This window comes from Dryobates pubescens, chromosome 2, assembly GCF_014839835.1.
Source record: "Dryobates pubescens isolate bDryPub1 chromosome 2, bDryPub1.pri, whole genome shotgun sequence".
Taxonomy (NCBI): Eukaryota; Metazoa; Chordata; class Aves; order Piciformes; family Picidae; genus Dryobates; species Dryobates pubescens.
In genome coordinates, this window is record NC_071613.1 from 40,028,513 (window position 1) to 40,041,211 (window position 12,699).

At 38.6% G+C, this 12,699-nt stretch overlaps 1 protein-coding gene across 1 annotated transcript in view; it reads right to left on the reverse strand.

Annotated features, from left to right (window-relative positions):
- Positions 1–542: 542 nt before the first annotated feature.
- XRCC5 (X-ray repair cross complementing 5) overlaps positions 543–12,699 on the reverse strand; it is a 53,683-nt gene continuing 41,526 nt past the window's right edge. The window contains exons 17-20 of the mRNA XM_054173461.1: positions 8,788–8,897; positions 8,195–8,291; positions 5,935–6,002; positions 543–833 (exon numbers count right to left, since the gene is read on the reverse strand). Coding sequence (XP_054029436.1) covers positions 543–833; positions 5,935–6,002; positions 8,195–8,291; positions 8,788–8,897 — 566 coding nt within the window. The remainder of the gene's footprint in view (positions 834–5,934; positions 6,003–8,194; positions 8,292–8,787; positions 8,898–12,699) is intronic.

Genomic DNA, 12,699 nt, shown 5'->3' on the forward strand with positions numbered 1-12,699 from the left:
TGGAAGAGGAAGCACTGAATTCAAGTTATGTCTTACACGTGTTTGCATTTGTTATTTCTTACATGTTGCTTAGATAAGAAAAGCAAATTCAGAAATCCTTATCATGTAGCACAAATGCTTAAAACTTAATACTAAGCTGCTTTAAAGCACAAAACCAAACCTGAAATCTCATCTTCACATCATTGCATGTGCAATTCATAGATTCTAAAAAGCACAGTCCAACAGCAGAAATCTGCCAACAACTGAAGCCTCTTTAAAACTGCCTATGCCATTAGCTTAAGCCTTGGAGACAAATTTGTAATGAATCAGCCTGTAAAAAATGGCTAAGGTACTTATTAAAAGACCTCCATAAATCCTTACATTTCATCAAGCATATATAGAGAAGGTTAATTAAGAAGATTAAAAGATCTTTTAAAAATCATTTTTGGTTTCAAACCCACATAAACAGCTGTTCCAGATCCACAAGCTTTGTTAAATGCCAAATTATAACAATTTGCTATCAAATGAGCAGCCCCACTTTTGAAACAGACTAGAGGACACATTTAACCTATGTTACTCCGAAACATAGTATTTACCATCATGAAATAACACACCACCTTATGTTTCACAATAGCAAGTAAGTCATTCCATGTGGCTCTTTTCTGACTCAATGATTTAAGTGTTTCCAAAGTGATGTGCTTTGAAAAGCACTTGGTCTCTCTCACTGCACCTTTCAATTGCAGTTTAATTTGAAAGCCACATCTTGTCTTTGTGGTACTCACCAAATCATCCACATCACCACCTTCATCTGTGGGAGGAAGGGTTTCATTTTCCTTTTCTTTCAGAGCCAAGAACTGAAAATACAAATGTATTTATATAATGCTGACAAAACTCAAACCCTTCATGTTAAATCAACAGAATGCATATCAAATCAAGTCCACCTATAATTAAAAATTATGAAGGAAATTTATTCTGGTTTCCACCCTCAAAAATCCCCTTAAATGACAGGAAAATTCCTAAAACTTGCTTTTAAAGGATTTGATGGTGAACTGTGTTGAAAAACAGACAAAAAGGTATGTTTCTTCACAGATAAGATGGTTAAGCTGTGGAAGATCCTGTAAGAAGGATTCTGCAAATATTAGTTCCTGGTCTCATGAGGAGATGGTTCATAGAAGAGGAATCCTACAAAATGTACTGTCCTTAGAAACAACCTAAAGCATAGGAAGTACTTGAGACTTTAGTGGCCGGAGCCTGGGCACTTTTCCCTATCCATCCGCTGTCGTCCACCATCAAACGTGGGATTCTGGGCTAGAGGGAAATTCTGTCCATGACAGTAAGAAAGACAACTTTAAAAGTAATACTGTGTGTAGCTACAGAGTGGCAAAGGACAGCAACACCCCCCCCCCCCACACACACACTATGAACACATATGTCAGCTGATCAATGGCTTGTTTGGCAACATTTCCTAAGCATGACATTCAAGTTCTGTGTGGAACTTAGAAGTTCCCCATTGAATTCAATCAATATTTAACTAACGGACAAAGATGTGAATTTGAAAGACAACACTCAAACATGCAATATGATTACAATGCCAGTCTTGAAAAACAGAAAAATTCATTATGTGAAATTCTACTGTTGTAGTTGCTGACAAAACTCAGCACATGCACGTCACTTAAAGCATGGCATCCATAAACAGAAGTTAAAGGTAAATTGCTCAGCTACTACAACAACTGAAATCAAACACAGGAGTACAACCACCTCTGAATTATTTTGTTACTAGCCTAACATACTGAGAAAAATAAAAGCTAGGAAAACCCAAATACTTAACTAACTTAAGTATCCAGTCATCTAAAAGTGTTAGTTATGGTCTCTTTACCAATATCCTTACTATAAAACAACAAGTTTTCTTTTTCTTACTAGAATGCACCGGACAAGTACTACAGAGCCAGAAACAACCTTGCCCCAGATGGCTGTGAAAAGCTGATGAGGAAGAAAAGCCACATTCCGTGACTTTGAGTTCCATCCTTAATTCAGAAACAACTTTGCTATAATTCTAGATGATGAAAGAGAACAACTAGTTAGAAGATAACCACATTAAGCAAGCTATAAATAAGTGCTTAGAGTTTATGCCACTTTCCTGCAAACAGCTGGCTCCTCTCTTACTCTTTACCTGAGGACTAAAACTGTAACAGCCACTAAGGTTATGTAAAAGGTCATGGGATCACTATCAGAGCACTACCAGTCTTCTCTAGGGCAGTAATGACAGCTTTAGACAAGGGGTAAAACACTGAGAAGTTAGTTGCTGCATCCCATTTGTGGGAAAGTACCAGAGACCAATCTATTAGAGTGAAAAGCAAATACATAGCTTTTGGTTAACATCAAGGACAGAGGATGAAGACAACCTCTACCTACTCATCTTTATACCTAAAAGGTTGGACCTTTCTTGCATCCTCAACAGCAGCATCCAAGTGAATGTAGAAAGCTTACTCCACAGACAACATAAATGTTTTAACATGCCGAGTTCAACTTATTGTATAGATTAAAAAAGGAGAAAGAAAAAAGCAAAATAGAAGGTGACAGGGCCAGAAGGAATTTAAATTTCAAGATGCCAGTGTCTCTCTATCTTTACTGCTGGAAAGAGTTCCCAGTCTAGTAGTAACATAAACCACATAGTATGAAGCTAAAAGCTAATGACAATGTCAGCTCTGAAAGGCTTTTTGTGTCAGATCAAATTTCATTTTACACAGTTAATTAAGAGTCAAATGGTATATCTGAAAGTAGCACACTTTTCAGTTTTCAAAATTAGCTTTCCCACACTAGATTAGGTAAAGCAAGCTAAAAGCCAAAGAAATGAATGATGAAGATTTGTAATAAATTGAAAACCTGAAGTTTCCATCAAATGCTGAACATCCAAAGGCATTTTTTTCCCGCCCAAAATCTATTTTACATTTATGCAAAAGAAAATTACACATAATAGTTGTGCTGAAATCCATTATCTCCCCCAAAGCAACCAGGAAAAGCACTTGACATTTCTGCTCTTTTAACCTATCATCCTTGTGCTCTAATAAGAGCATCTCCACTATTACAGGAAAAAACCAAAAAACCTTCTACTGAAAACCATTTTTCTCAGAGACAGAGAAATAACCTAGCTCAATAAAAGAGATATTCTTTTTGTATTAGCTTTCTATTAAGTGGCCTTGTAAGTTTTCCTTTCTTCTTCAAACAGCAACCCTATGAAAGTGAAAGCTTCCATCCCATGGTCCTGAAACTACTATCACCTTGCAATCTGCACATCAGAGAAAAGGCCTTTGTGTCACATAGGAGCACACTGGCAGCTGGTCCCTTGACTTACACACTTGCATGTGACCAGCTACAGAGGTGAAGTAAACTTGCATCTTACTCTATTGCATGATAGTTTTAAAACTGCATGCTAACCCTTTAGTGAAGGGTACCACATTCAGTACAGAAGACAAATGAACCACTTTTGCATTCTACTATAGATTCAGGAAAATACTGGCTTTGTACCACAGGGGAAACTTGGGGCAGGGTTTAACTGGCTCAAGAAGGACTAGTTTTCAGTTCAGTAATCCCAAAACAAAAATTTCTGTCTCTGTAGATCTTACTCCATGAATACAGAGTCATCCAGCTTCTTAAGTATGAAATCATATGAACCCTTCACAGAAAATGGCAAATTAGGGTACTGGTTTTGCATCTGGAGAATGTGTGGGGAAGTGGTTATGTAATGAGTAAGTGGGATTGCCAGCTGCCTAGTTAGTAAAGATTTACTACTACATTTATATCAGAAGTTAAAGTAATGCCATGTGAGAGAACTGTGTTGCAGAGCTGATATCATGCAATCTCTTCTTTCCCCCTGTTTTAAAGGAAAATGATGACTGTTTTATGACCTTCAATCAATCACAAGAAAAGTTTCCTCTACTGTATTACTTCATTGACTGTAGGATGAAAATACTGAGAAGTAATTTTGAAGTCAGTCTATAAAAGCTTTGCTCCGGCTCAGCCTGGGAGCTCTGGAATTTGTGCTGCATTCCCATGCAGGCACAGTATTTTGTAGCCACCACAAGCTCACAGTTAAGACAGTATGCTCTAAGGACTTTGTGGGTAGCAGAGACTTCCTTTAAGAACAGTGGCCATATCACACAGCATTAATACATTTTGAGCATCAAGAGTAGTTTCAAACTACAAAGTAAAGTTCTCAGGAAAAACATTGTCTTAGGAAGTTTCCAAGTACATCCATAGCATCCAGAATATATAACAAAAACTGATACTCCTTAAAACCACCACTGGGGTAAAAGGTTGCTCTATACAATCGTGTGAAAAAAACACCCATTGTGTTCCATCATCTCTACTCTACACATGTGTTTAGCTTTCTGGACTCTTAGTTTGCTAGCTTTTCGTTTTCATGACATTTCTTCACCTTGAGGTAAATAGTTACAGATCAAAAAACCCTCATTAATTCACTCATGGAGAATCTACTTCTATGCCTTCTGGTTATTGCTAATGTAAGGCGTGGAAGTTGCAAAAAATCAATGTGGCATCTTTTAGAAAAGCTGCTTGTCTGTAAAGCAGTTATTCTAGCCATGGGTTTACCTTCAGGAGGCTGTAATACAATGACCTTCTTTCTCCTAAACTATTTAAAATCACGGATAGCAGCCTGATACAAGAATGCTTGTCTTATCCTCTCCACACAAAAACAATTTTTGACAGCAACCCTGAATTCTGCTCTCTTTCAAAGAGAAGGCACCATTCTGCCTGTTAGTGTTTACTCCATTGTAACTGTGGCATCCTTCATTCATCAATGCTGTTGCTCAAGTATTATATTTCATTATGTGTCATTGGAATGTGCTGCCCAGGGAGGTGGTAGAGTCACCATCCCTGGAGGCATTCAAGAGGGGATTGGACATGGCACTTGGTGCCATGGTCTAGTCATGAGGTCTGTGGTGACAAAGGTGGGGGCAAGACCCTCGCCAGCCAAGATACCACACAGAGGAGCTCAGCCCCAGTAAGGAGGCCCAGCCAACACCCGTGGATGTTATCAGAGGAGTCATCAATTCTCTTCCTCCCTAACCGGGGGGCCACCAGGCCCCCCGGCCTTTGTTGTCACCACCACCATCACCCAGTGTGCACCATGGGCACTCACCGGTGACGAGAGGAGGATCCCTCAGCCCAGATGGGCTCAGCTTGGGGAGGCTGCCTTTCCTGGTGGGGATTAAATAGGGGAGTGGGCGGGGAAGGCCAAGTGGCCACACCTGGGGTGGGAGGAGACTCCAACAGAGCCCAGGTGCTCTGGGATTTGAGGGGAAACGGGGTGGGTGAGGGACTTTTAGGGTGTCAGGTAATGATAGGACTAGGGGGAATGGAAACAAAAATAGAAATGGGTAGATTCAGATTGGATGTTAGGAAGAAGTTCTTCACCACAAGGGTGGTGAGACACTGCAACTGGTTGCCCTGGGAGGTGGTGGAGTCCCCATCACTGGAGGTGCTTGAAAAAGGATTGGATGTGGCACTTGAAGCCATGGTTTAGTTGTCATGAGGTGTTAGGTATTAGGTAAGAGGTTGCACTTGATGATTTCAGGTCTTTTCCAACCTGGTTGATTCTATGATGAATAGCCTATTGCTGTTTCACTGTATCAAGTTCCTACTCTTTCTAGAGGATATTTCTAGGTAATGATGTCAATATATGCTACTTAGAATCACAAGAATCAACCAGGTCAGAAAAGACCTCAGAGTTATTAAAGCAAAATGCTGTGGCCCATGTTGGGGGAATTATTTTTGCTCTGAACTGGGGCAATTTTGACTGCACAGCAGAAGACCACTCTTCTTCCTTCACATGGATCCTGATTTCATTCACCTGACGATTTATCCACGTAAGAAAGAATCTCCTGTTGCACAGTTAAGGGCTCTATACAAATAGATGCTCATTAAAAAAAATGATACCTTTTCTGCCTCTTCACCAGTCACGGAACTTTCCTCTGCTTCATCTTTAGTGATCAAAGAAATTCTGTCTAAAAAAAATCAAGAGATATAAAAATATCATTAGAAGGCTTCCCAAAACTGCACTTACTGTTAGAAATGAAAAGTCTTCCAAATTCCAACTTCTGAATGTCATCATCAACAGCAAAAATGAAAAAAAAAATAATAAAATAAGATAAAATTGCTCAAAGGAAAATGTGCCCTGCATAAATGAGTCAACTATGATACAAACTATGATATAAAAATAAATTAATGAGCATATTCATAAGATTGTGGAAGTATCCATTTAGGAAACTGCTAATATTATGACAATCAAACTAATGAGACATTGAAATCACAGCTCGCAGATGAAATGCTGACAATCTATCAGAAATTACACTTTTAGCCATTTGCAGCATGCTCTTAAGGCCTTAGAAAGATTAACTCCTCACATTCAAACACTTATACTGTGATTACTTACAGACTGACTGCTAATGTGCTGGCCCTGCTCCTTAGTTGTGCTAGCACTACCATCCTGTGCAGTGACCCCCTCCCTTCAAAAGAACTGTGAAAAAAAATATAAATAACATCTTTCTACCCTAATAGTTTTTGCAGTCTAGCTCATCACTTGGCTGCACACATGCTTGAGACTGAATAAAGAAGCTGTAGGTAAGAGCAAAGAAAACAGATTCATAAAGCAGTAGTCCAAGTGTGATGCCACCTCAATCTGCCCATAGAATTGTACAGCAGAGTTTCATGAGAACTTGTCCATGTCCAATGCATGCCACATTTGGCAGAAAAGAGGAGATGGGTCATGTGGCAAGAAGCAGAGAAAATAGTTTCTGCTTTTGGTAGCAGCAAGCTAAAAGCTATTTCAGCTATCTAGTGAAAGCAGCTAGATTATGCATAAAACACCATGATCTCATCTTCTCACACCAAGATAATCTAGTCTTCACAGAGTGATTGCCCATTGGAATGAGCTGTCCAGGGAGGTGGTGGAGTCACCATCATTGGAGGTATTTAGGAGGAGACTTGATAGGGTGCTTGGTTGCATGGTTTAGTTGTTTAGGTGGTGTTGGATGACAGGTTGGACTCAATGGTCTCTTCCAACCTGATGTATTCTATTCTATTCTATTCTATGTTGTTTGGGTGGTGTTTGATTGGTTGATGGGTTGGACGCAGTGATCTTGAAGGTCTCTTCCAACCTGGTTTATTCTATGTATATGTATTCTATTCTATTCTATTCTATTCTAATTTTGTATGAAAATATCATCCCTGTACTCTTTTTGTTTTTCTTGATAATATGCTCCAGTTTGTCAAAAACTCTGGTTTGTACCAACTGAAAAATATTCCAGCATGGCTTTGCAAAATCCAGCTTGTTGCCTTCTTTTTTCAAATGTCTTCAGAGAAGATATCCTACAACACTGTCAGACAGAATGTGCTTTCAGTGTTGTCTTGTGCTGTTGTTTTGGGTTGCCAATATAATTCCCATCTTGTCTTTTGTAAAAGTTGGACAGAGTTCATCACTTCAAAAGGTTCTATACAAAAGCGTATGATTGCATTATACAGCATGCACCCTTACAAGAAACAGCTGGGCATTTAACAGATTTTCTTAGCACTGGCTCAAATTAAAAACAAGAGTATGACATAAAGGCTTTCTTTTAGTTCCCCATGTTTTGTGTTTGTGAAAACGTTCCTTTATTTATCACTTGTGTAGTCTCTGAATGTCTTTTAGAATCGCAGGGCCTTGTATCTCCCAGTTTAATTAGAGATAGGTGTCACATCACCACATATTCTGTCCTTCAGGCTGCTTAAATACAAAATGATCAGTGACATATTTCAATGTTATTGATGGCTTTTTTTTGATGCTTAATGTGGAAGAATCTTTTCATATCTTTACTGCATGTTTTTTTTCCCCACTTATTTTGAAATTCATCTGAAATCGTGTTTTCCTCCTTCCCCTGTAACATTTAATTTCTCTCCCTTCTTCCACAATTAGTTTACCATTTCAATAACACTTGGCAATGCATTATAAATACTGCTGATATGTAAGTATTCGTGCAAAAAAGGAAGCTGCAATGTGAAAGATATTTTTTAAACAGGCTGAAGGAATGAACCACATTAAAATGCTTGTCTGGTGTTACTTGAAGCATCCAATTGCTAACAAAGTTCCTCTTACATAATGGATAATACAATTTGAATTTTAATTGCTTTGAATTTTTATTTTTTTTTAATGCCATCCTACCTTGTACCATGATCTCCCAGAAATCAGCTAAGGCTTTATCTTCCACCTTGGATTTCAGGTCCTGCATAAAATCATTAAAGCACTGCACCTTGGAGAGCTGAAAAAAAATACCACCAATGATCAACAAGAAATATTACAAATACTAAAGACCACTGCAAACTCAATTCTTCATGGAATTACCTAACCTGGTGAAGTCACTACAGATTTGGGGGTTTATTTGGGGTTCTAAAGAGAGGTGAGCCATAAACCTTGTCTTTCAGAAAGTCTGAAAGACTTTCCTGTAACTAGTTTTATTGAAGAAGAAATATGAAGGATTGCTTCTTTTTCTTTTATGAGCATCAGGCCATAGACCTTCGGTTTTCATGCTTAAAAAACCCCAAACAAGTGAATAATACAGAAGCAGCTAGTTCCTATCCCAATAAGAATAAAGAAATACAAAATGCAAATATATTTCCAAGCAAAGAGCATAAGAGATTTGCATCTATGACTCAATTCTTTTTCCTGTAGCAATTAATTACAAAGTTTCTAGTATAGCAAATAGGTCCATCATATCTTTAGTCAGGAAGAGATGAGTTTTCACATATTAATATTACCTTCATTGCCTCCTCTCTGAAAACTCTGATACAATTGATGCCTTTCAGGTAGTACTGTGAACCTTTATTTCCTAGGAACTGATCAATGCGGTTTATCAGCTGCTGACTCACTGAAAGGCAAGGACAAATGAGTCAAAGAATGCACACTTTCAAGGCAAAAAAAAATATTTTCCCTTTACATCTCTCTCTTACTATTCCACAGGCATCTAAAGAGTTAATCTCACCCATACTGCCTCAAACTACTCAAGATTTTTAGCTGATATCTAAGCTACCGGCAATTACTTCCGACTCTGAAAAAATCAGATGTACTAGCAAGAAAACCAAGCACAGGCAAGGCAAAAAGATTTTTTCCCTGAGAGACAAGTGAAAAAAGCACTGGCATAGCTTGCTTGATAGAAAGTAAAATGAAAAAATGTGGATCTTGAAATTGAGGGATGTTATGCTCTACAACACAGACATATCCCCATAACATTCTTTGAAATACATGCATACTTCAATAAACGCCTTAAATTCACAGTGAAGGTGTAATAATGTCAAAACAACATCTGTAGAGTCATTGCAGTTAAACCCCTACCTTGTTGTTACTGACATTAGAACTTGTCTCTATGCAGGTAATTTAAGGAGTTTTCACTGGGGCAGTGCTGTTTATGATAACAGGCATAAGCACAGTTCATAAACTGTGCACGCCTGACAAAAGAGAGGCAAACAATGAGACCTGCATCAACAAGAAGAGAAACATAGGTTTCATCTTCACTGTTGAGCTCCTAAAAGTAGGTAGCAGTAAAACATTACAAAGGTAACAAGTGAAATAGTCAGAGGTCTGCAAGCCCAACTACGTTCTGCTGGATTTTACGTTTGTTTTTTTTCTTTACAGGTAAAGAACTGTGCAATTTTACAGACTCCTCAGCCTGGGAAAAGAAGACTGTGAGAAGGGTACAACAGTGATCTATAAACGCAGAAGCACTGTGAAAAGTATGAATAGGGAGTGACAAACCACTGCCTCTCTCAAAATAAGAGCAAAGAGTTGGGTTAAGAACAAATGAAAGTACCTCTTCAAGCAAAAAAACAAACCTCTCTAACACAGGTTACTGTGAGATGCTAGAGGTTGCAACACCTTTAAAAAACAACAACAAAAACCCCAAATGAACAAAAAACCTTGAACAAATAAGTCAGTTTTTTAAGGGAGGAACTCTATCAAGGGAAATTAAAGATGATGTTGTTGTTGAGAAAGACAATGTAGGAAAGCATTCTGGACAAGGCAGAGCATCTGTTCTTGTTTGGTTAAAGACAAGTTAGGGAACTGGCAGGACCTTTAGCCTAACCTATCGCCCTTCTTATGTTCAGATGTTATTGGCACACCTCCCTTCAAGTATTCCAGCCATGAAAACATCAACAAAGAAAATAATCTGCTAGTGATGGAAGAGACAAGGATAAGTAAACACAGTGAGAAGTAGGTATCATTTAAATATTGTATTCTGCTCACTGTAAGCATAGACGTTGCTGGCTGTTATATTTTTATGCTCTATGAAATGCCTAACTGAGCTGAATCTGAAGGACAGTATCTATGACAAGAGTGAAACAAGACATGTTTGGTATTCTCCCATGTTATGGGTTTAAGACCATAGAGATAAAAAGTGCTCCAGGGACTAGGTAGTCCAGGGGGCAGACACAGGAAAGTGCAATTTTTGTTATCCCACCCCTTTCCTGCATCTCCCTATATAAAGGGATTCCACAGTCAGTTCTTTTTCTTTCCTCCCTTGTCTCCTGACGTGGCAACTTATTTCTTGTGGTTCATGGGAGAGTGCAGGTTTACTGAGGCCTTCTGCAGCTTTCTTGGCAAGCTAAATGTCTTGCCACATAATTTTGGCTTATTGTGGGGGGGCATTGAAGCCTGATAGGCCTGTCCTGTAGGGGGGGAGTTTGGCCTGCTCCTGGGCCAGCTGAGGCTGGGGAGGTTGGGGTGGGGGGAGAGGTTTTGACCTAGTATTGAGGTCCAGGTGGAGAACTGAGCTTAATTTGTGTATATATATTCCTTTTCCCTGAATACCTGTTGTATTTCTGTGTATATATATATATATATATATATATATATATTTGTAAATAGCATTCATATTTAACCTCCAGTTCTGTGAGAGTGTTTTATTTTACTCCCTTTGGGGTAAAATACCTCTCTGTCCTTTTGTCATGGCCAGCTCACAGCTCAAAACAAGGACATCCCACTGGCTTTTGACTACGCAGTTTCCAGAAGAGAAGGTGGATAATAGTTCTGTCCAACAGTGTGCTAAAGTGACTACTTCCCCAGGTGATCAGCTCACTCTCTTTATTTCACCAGCAGCTGACAAACTAAACTGAAGTTTCGCTACTTAAGCTCCCCAAGTTAAGCCAGTCCATTTTCTTCCATGGCTAACAATTTTCTCATTAAATGTTCTAATTTCTTACAAACTGCACTAATGAAAGCAAGTCCTGCTGGTGTTTTCAGTGGTGGTGGCGGCTTTTTAAAATGCTGCCTTTGCATTGATGTATTAAATTAAAACCCCAGGCATTATGAGGGTGCAGTAGAAGTCTTTACTGTCAGAATGGCTCCAGAATATTGTTTGAGTTTATCAGACCCTACTTCTTCTTTTGCATTTAATTGTTTTTTAATTCCTTTCCATTCGATTGCACTAGCTGGCATCAGAAGAAAAGACTTTTACTTGCTATTAACTGTGAGCTGCCTCCTTGTGAAGTATGTTGTTAGGAACAGAAAAACCCAACCCTTGCAATATTTTACTGGGCACTGAAAGACCATAATATATGCAGGAAACAGGTTATATCACGGCAATATTTTAAGTCAGATTCTTCTAGTATCTTGAAACAGTTTGGCTAAAGTAGAGTCTGTCCACTGCATCTCCCTTAAACGATAGGCCAAGTGAATGATCAATCTAAAATAGATTAGCCTGCCAAACTCCTTCCCGGGACTGAAGTTAGTAACAGAGATAGTAAATAGGGATTACAAGCACAAGTTTTCTGAGGTGGACTCCAGTCCTTTACATATTTAGGTCTGAGAACTTTGTTGATTTCCTGCTGCCTATCATCTGTGTTTCCATTAGTGTGAATCTTTGGGTTTGGGTGCTGCAAAAAATAAATCTTTTTATTTGAGAAAGGCAGGTGAATATCAGCATTAACTTTGATGTGCTCCAGACAAATCTCATGCACTGGTGTTTCGAAGAGCAGGTGCTTGTTACAAACTGACAGCCTTTTCAGACCACTACTGTGTAATAACTTTTATTTCTTCTATCCCAGCTTCCCTCATCCCTCACACACACATTTATAGAAGTAAACTAATGAACTTCTGCATTTTGCATAAACCAGAATTCCAGCAGTCACAACCAACATGATCTACAGAACATCCCAAGAAATTTTAATCTTCTGCTTCCTCCTTCCACTACCTCTGATTGGTTAGATAACAAACATACCAATTAAAGGCTGAAGAACTACAGGCAATAAATAAACAAATAAATCTTTGAACAGAAGACCTTTTTTGTTCTAACAGAATTTAATCCCTTCCTCCCTAGCGTTCAGACACATTCCCTACTCAAAAATACATTCACTGTAATTTCTTGTGAAGTATGCCATGAACAATTACATTCACTTGTTATGTTTGAATAGTTACAGTACCACAGTGTAGTTATATTTTCATGTTTATTCATTTCGGTCCTTTGTCTTGATTACTACGCCAACCACATGGTAGGATAGCAACAAACAAGGCTGTATTATAGTCAGTAAGTTCAGTTCCCTGGGGATTTTTTCTCTTCCTAAAAATATCAATCAGGTTTTTTAAAAAAAAAGTTCTTTCTGTAGACCAAAAACTTCTGTTACAGCCAATTGTTTGATTTATCCACTGGTAGTGGTAATGATTTGCATTCATGGCCA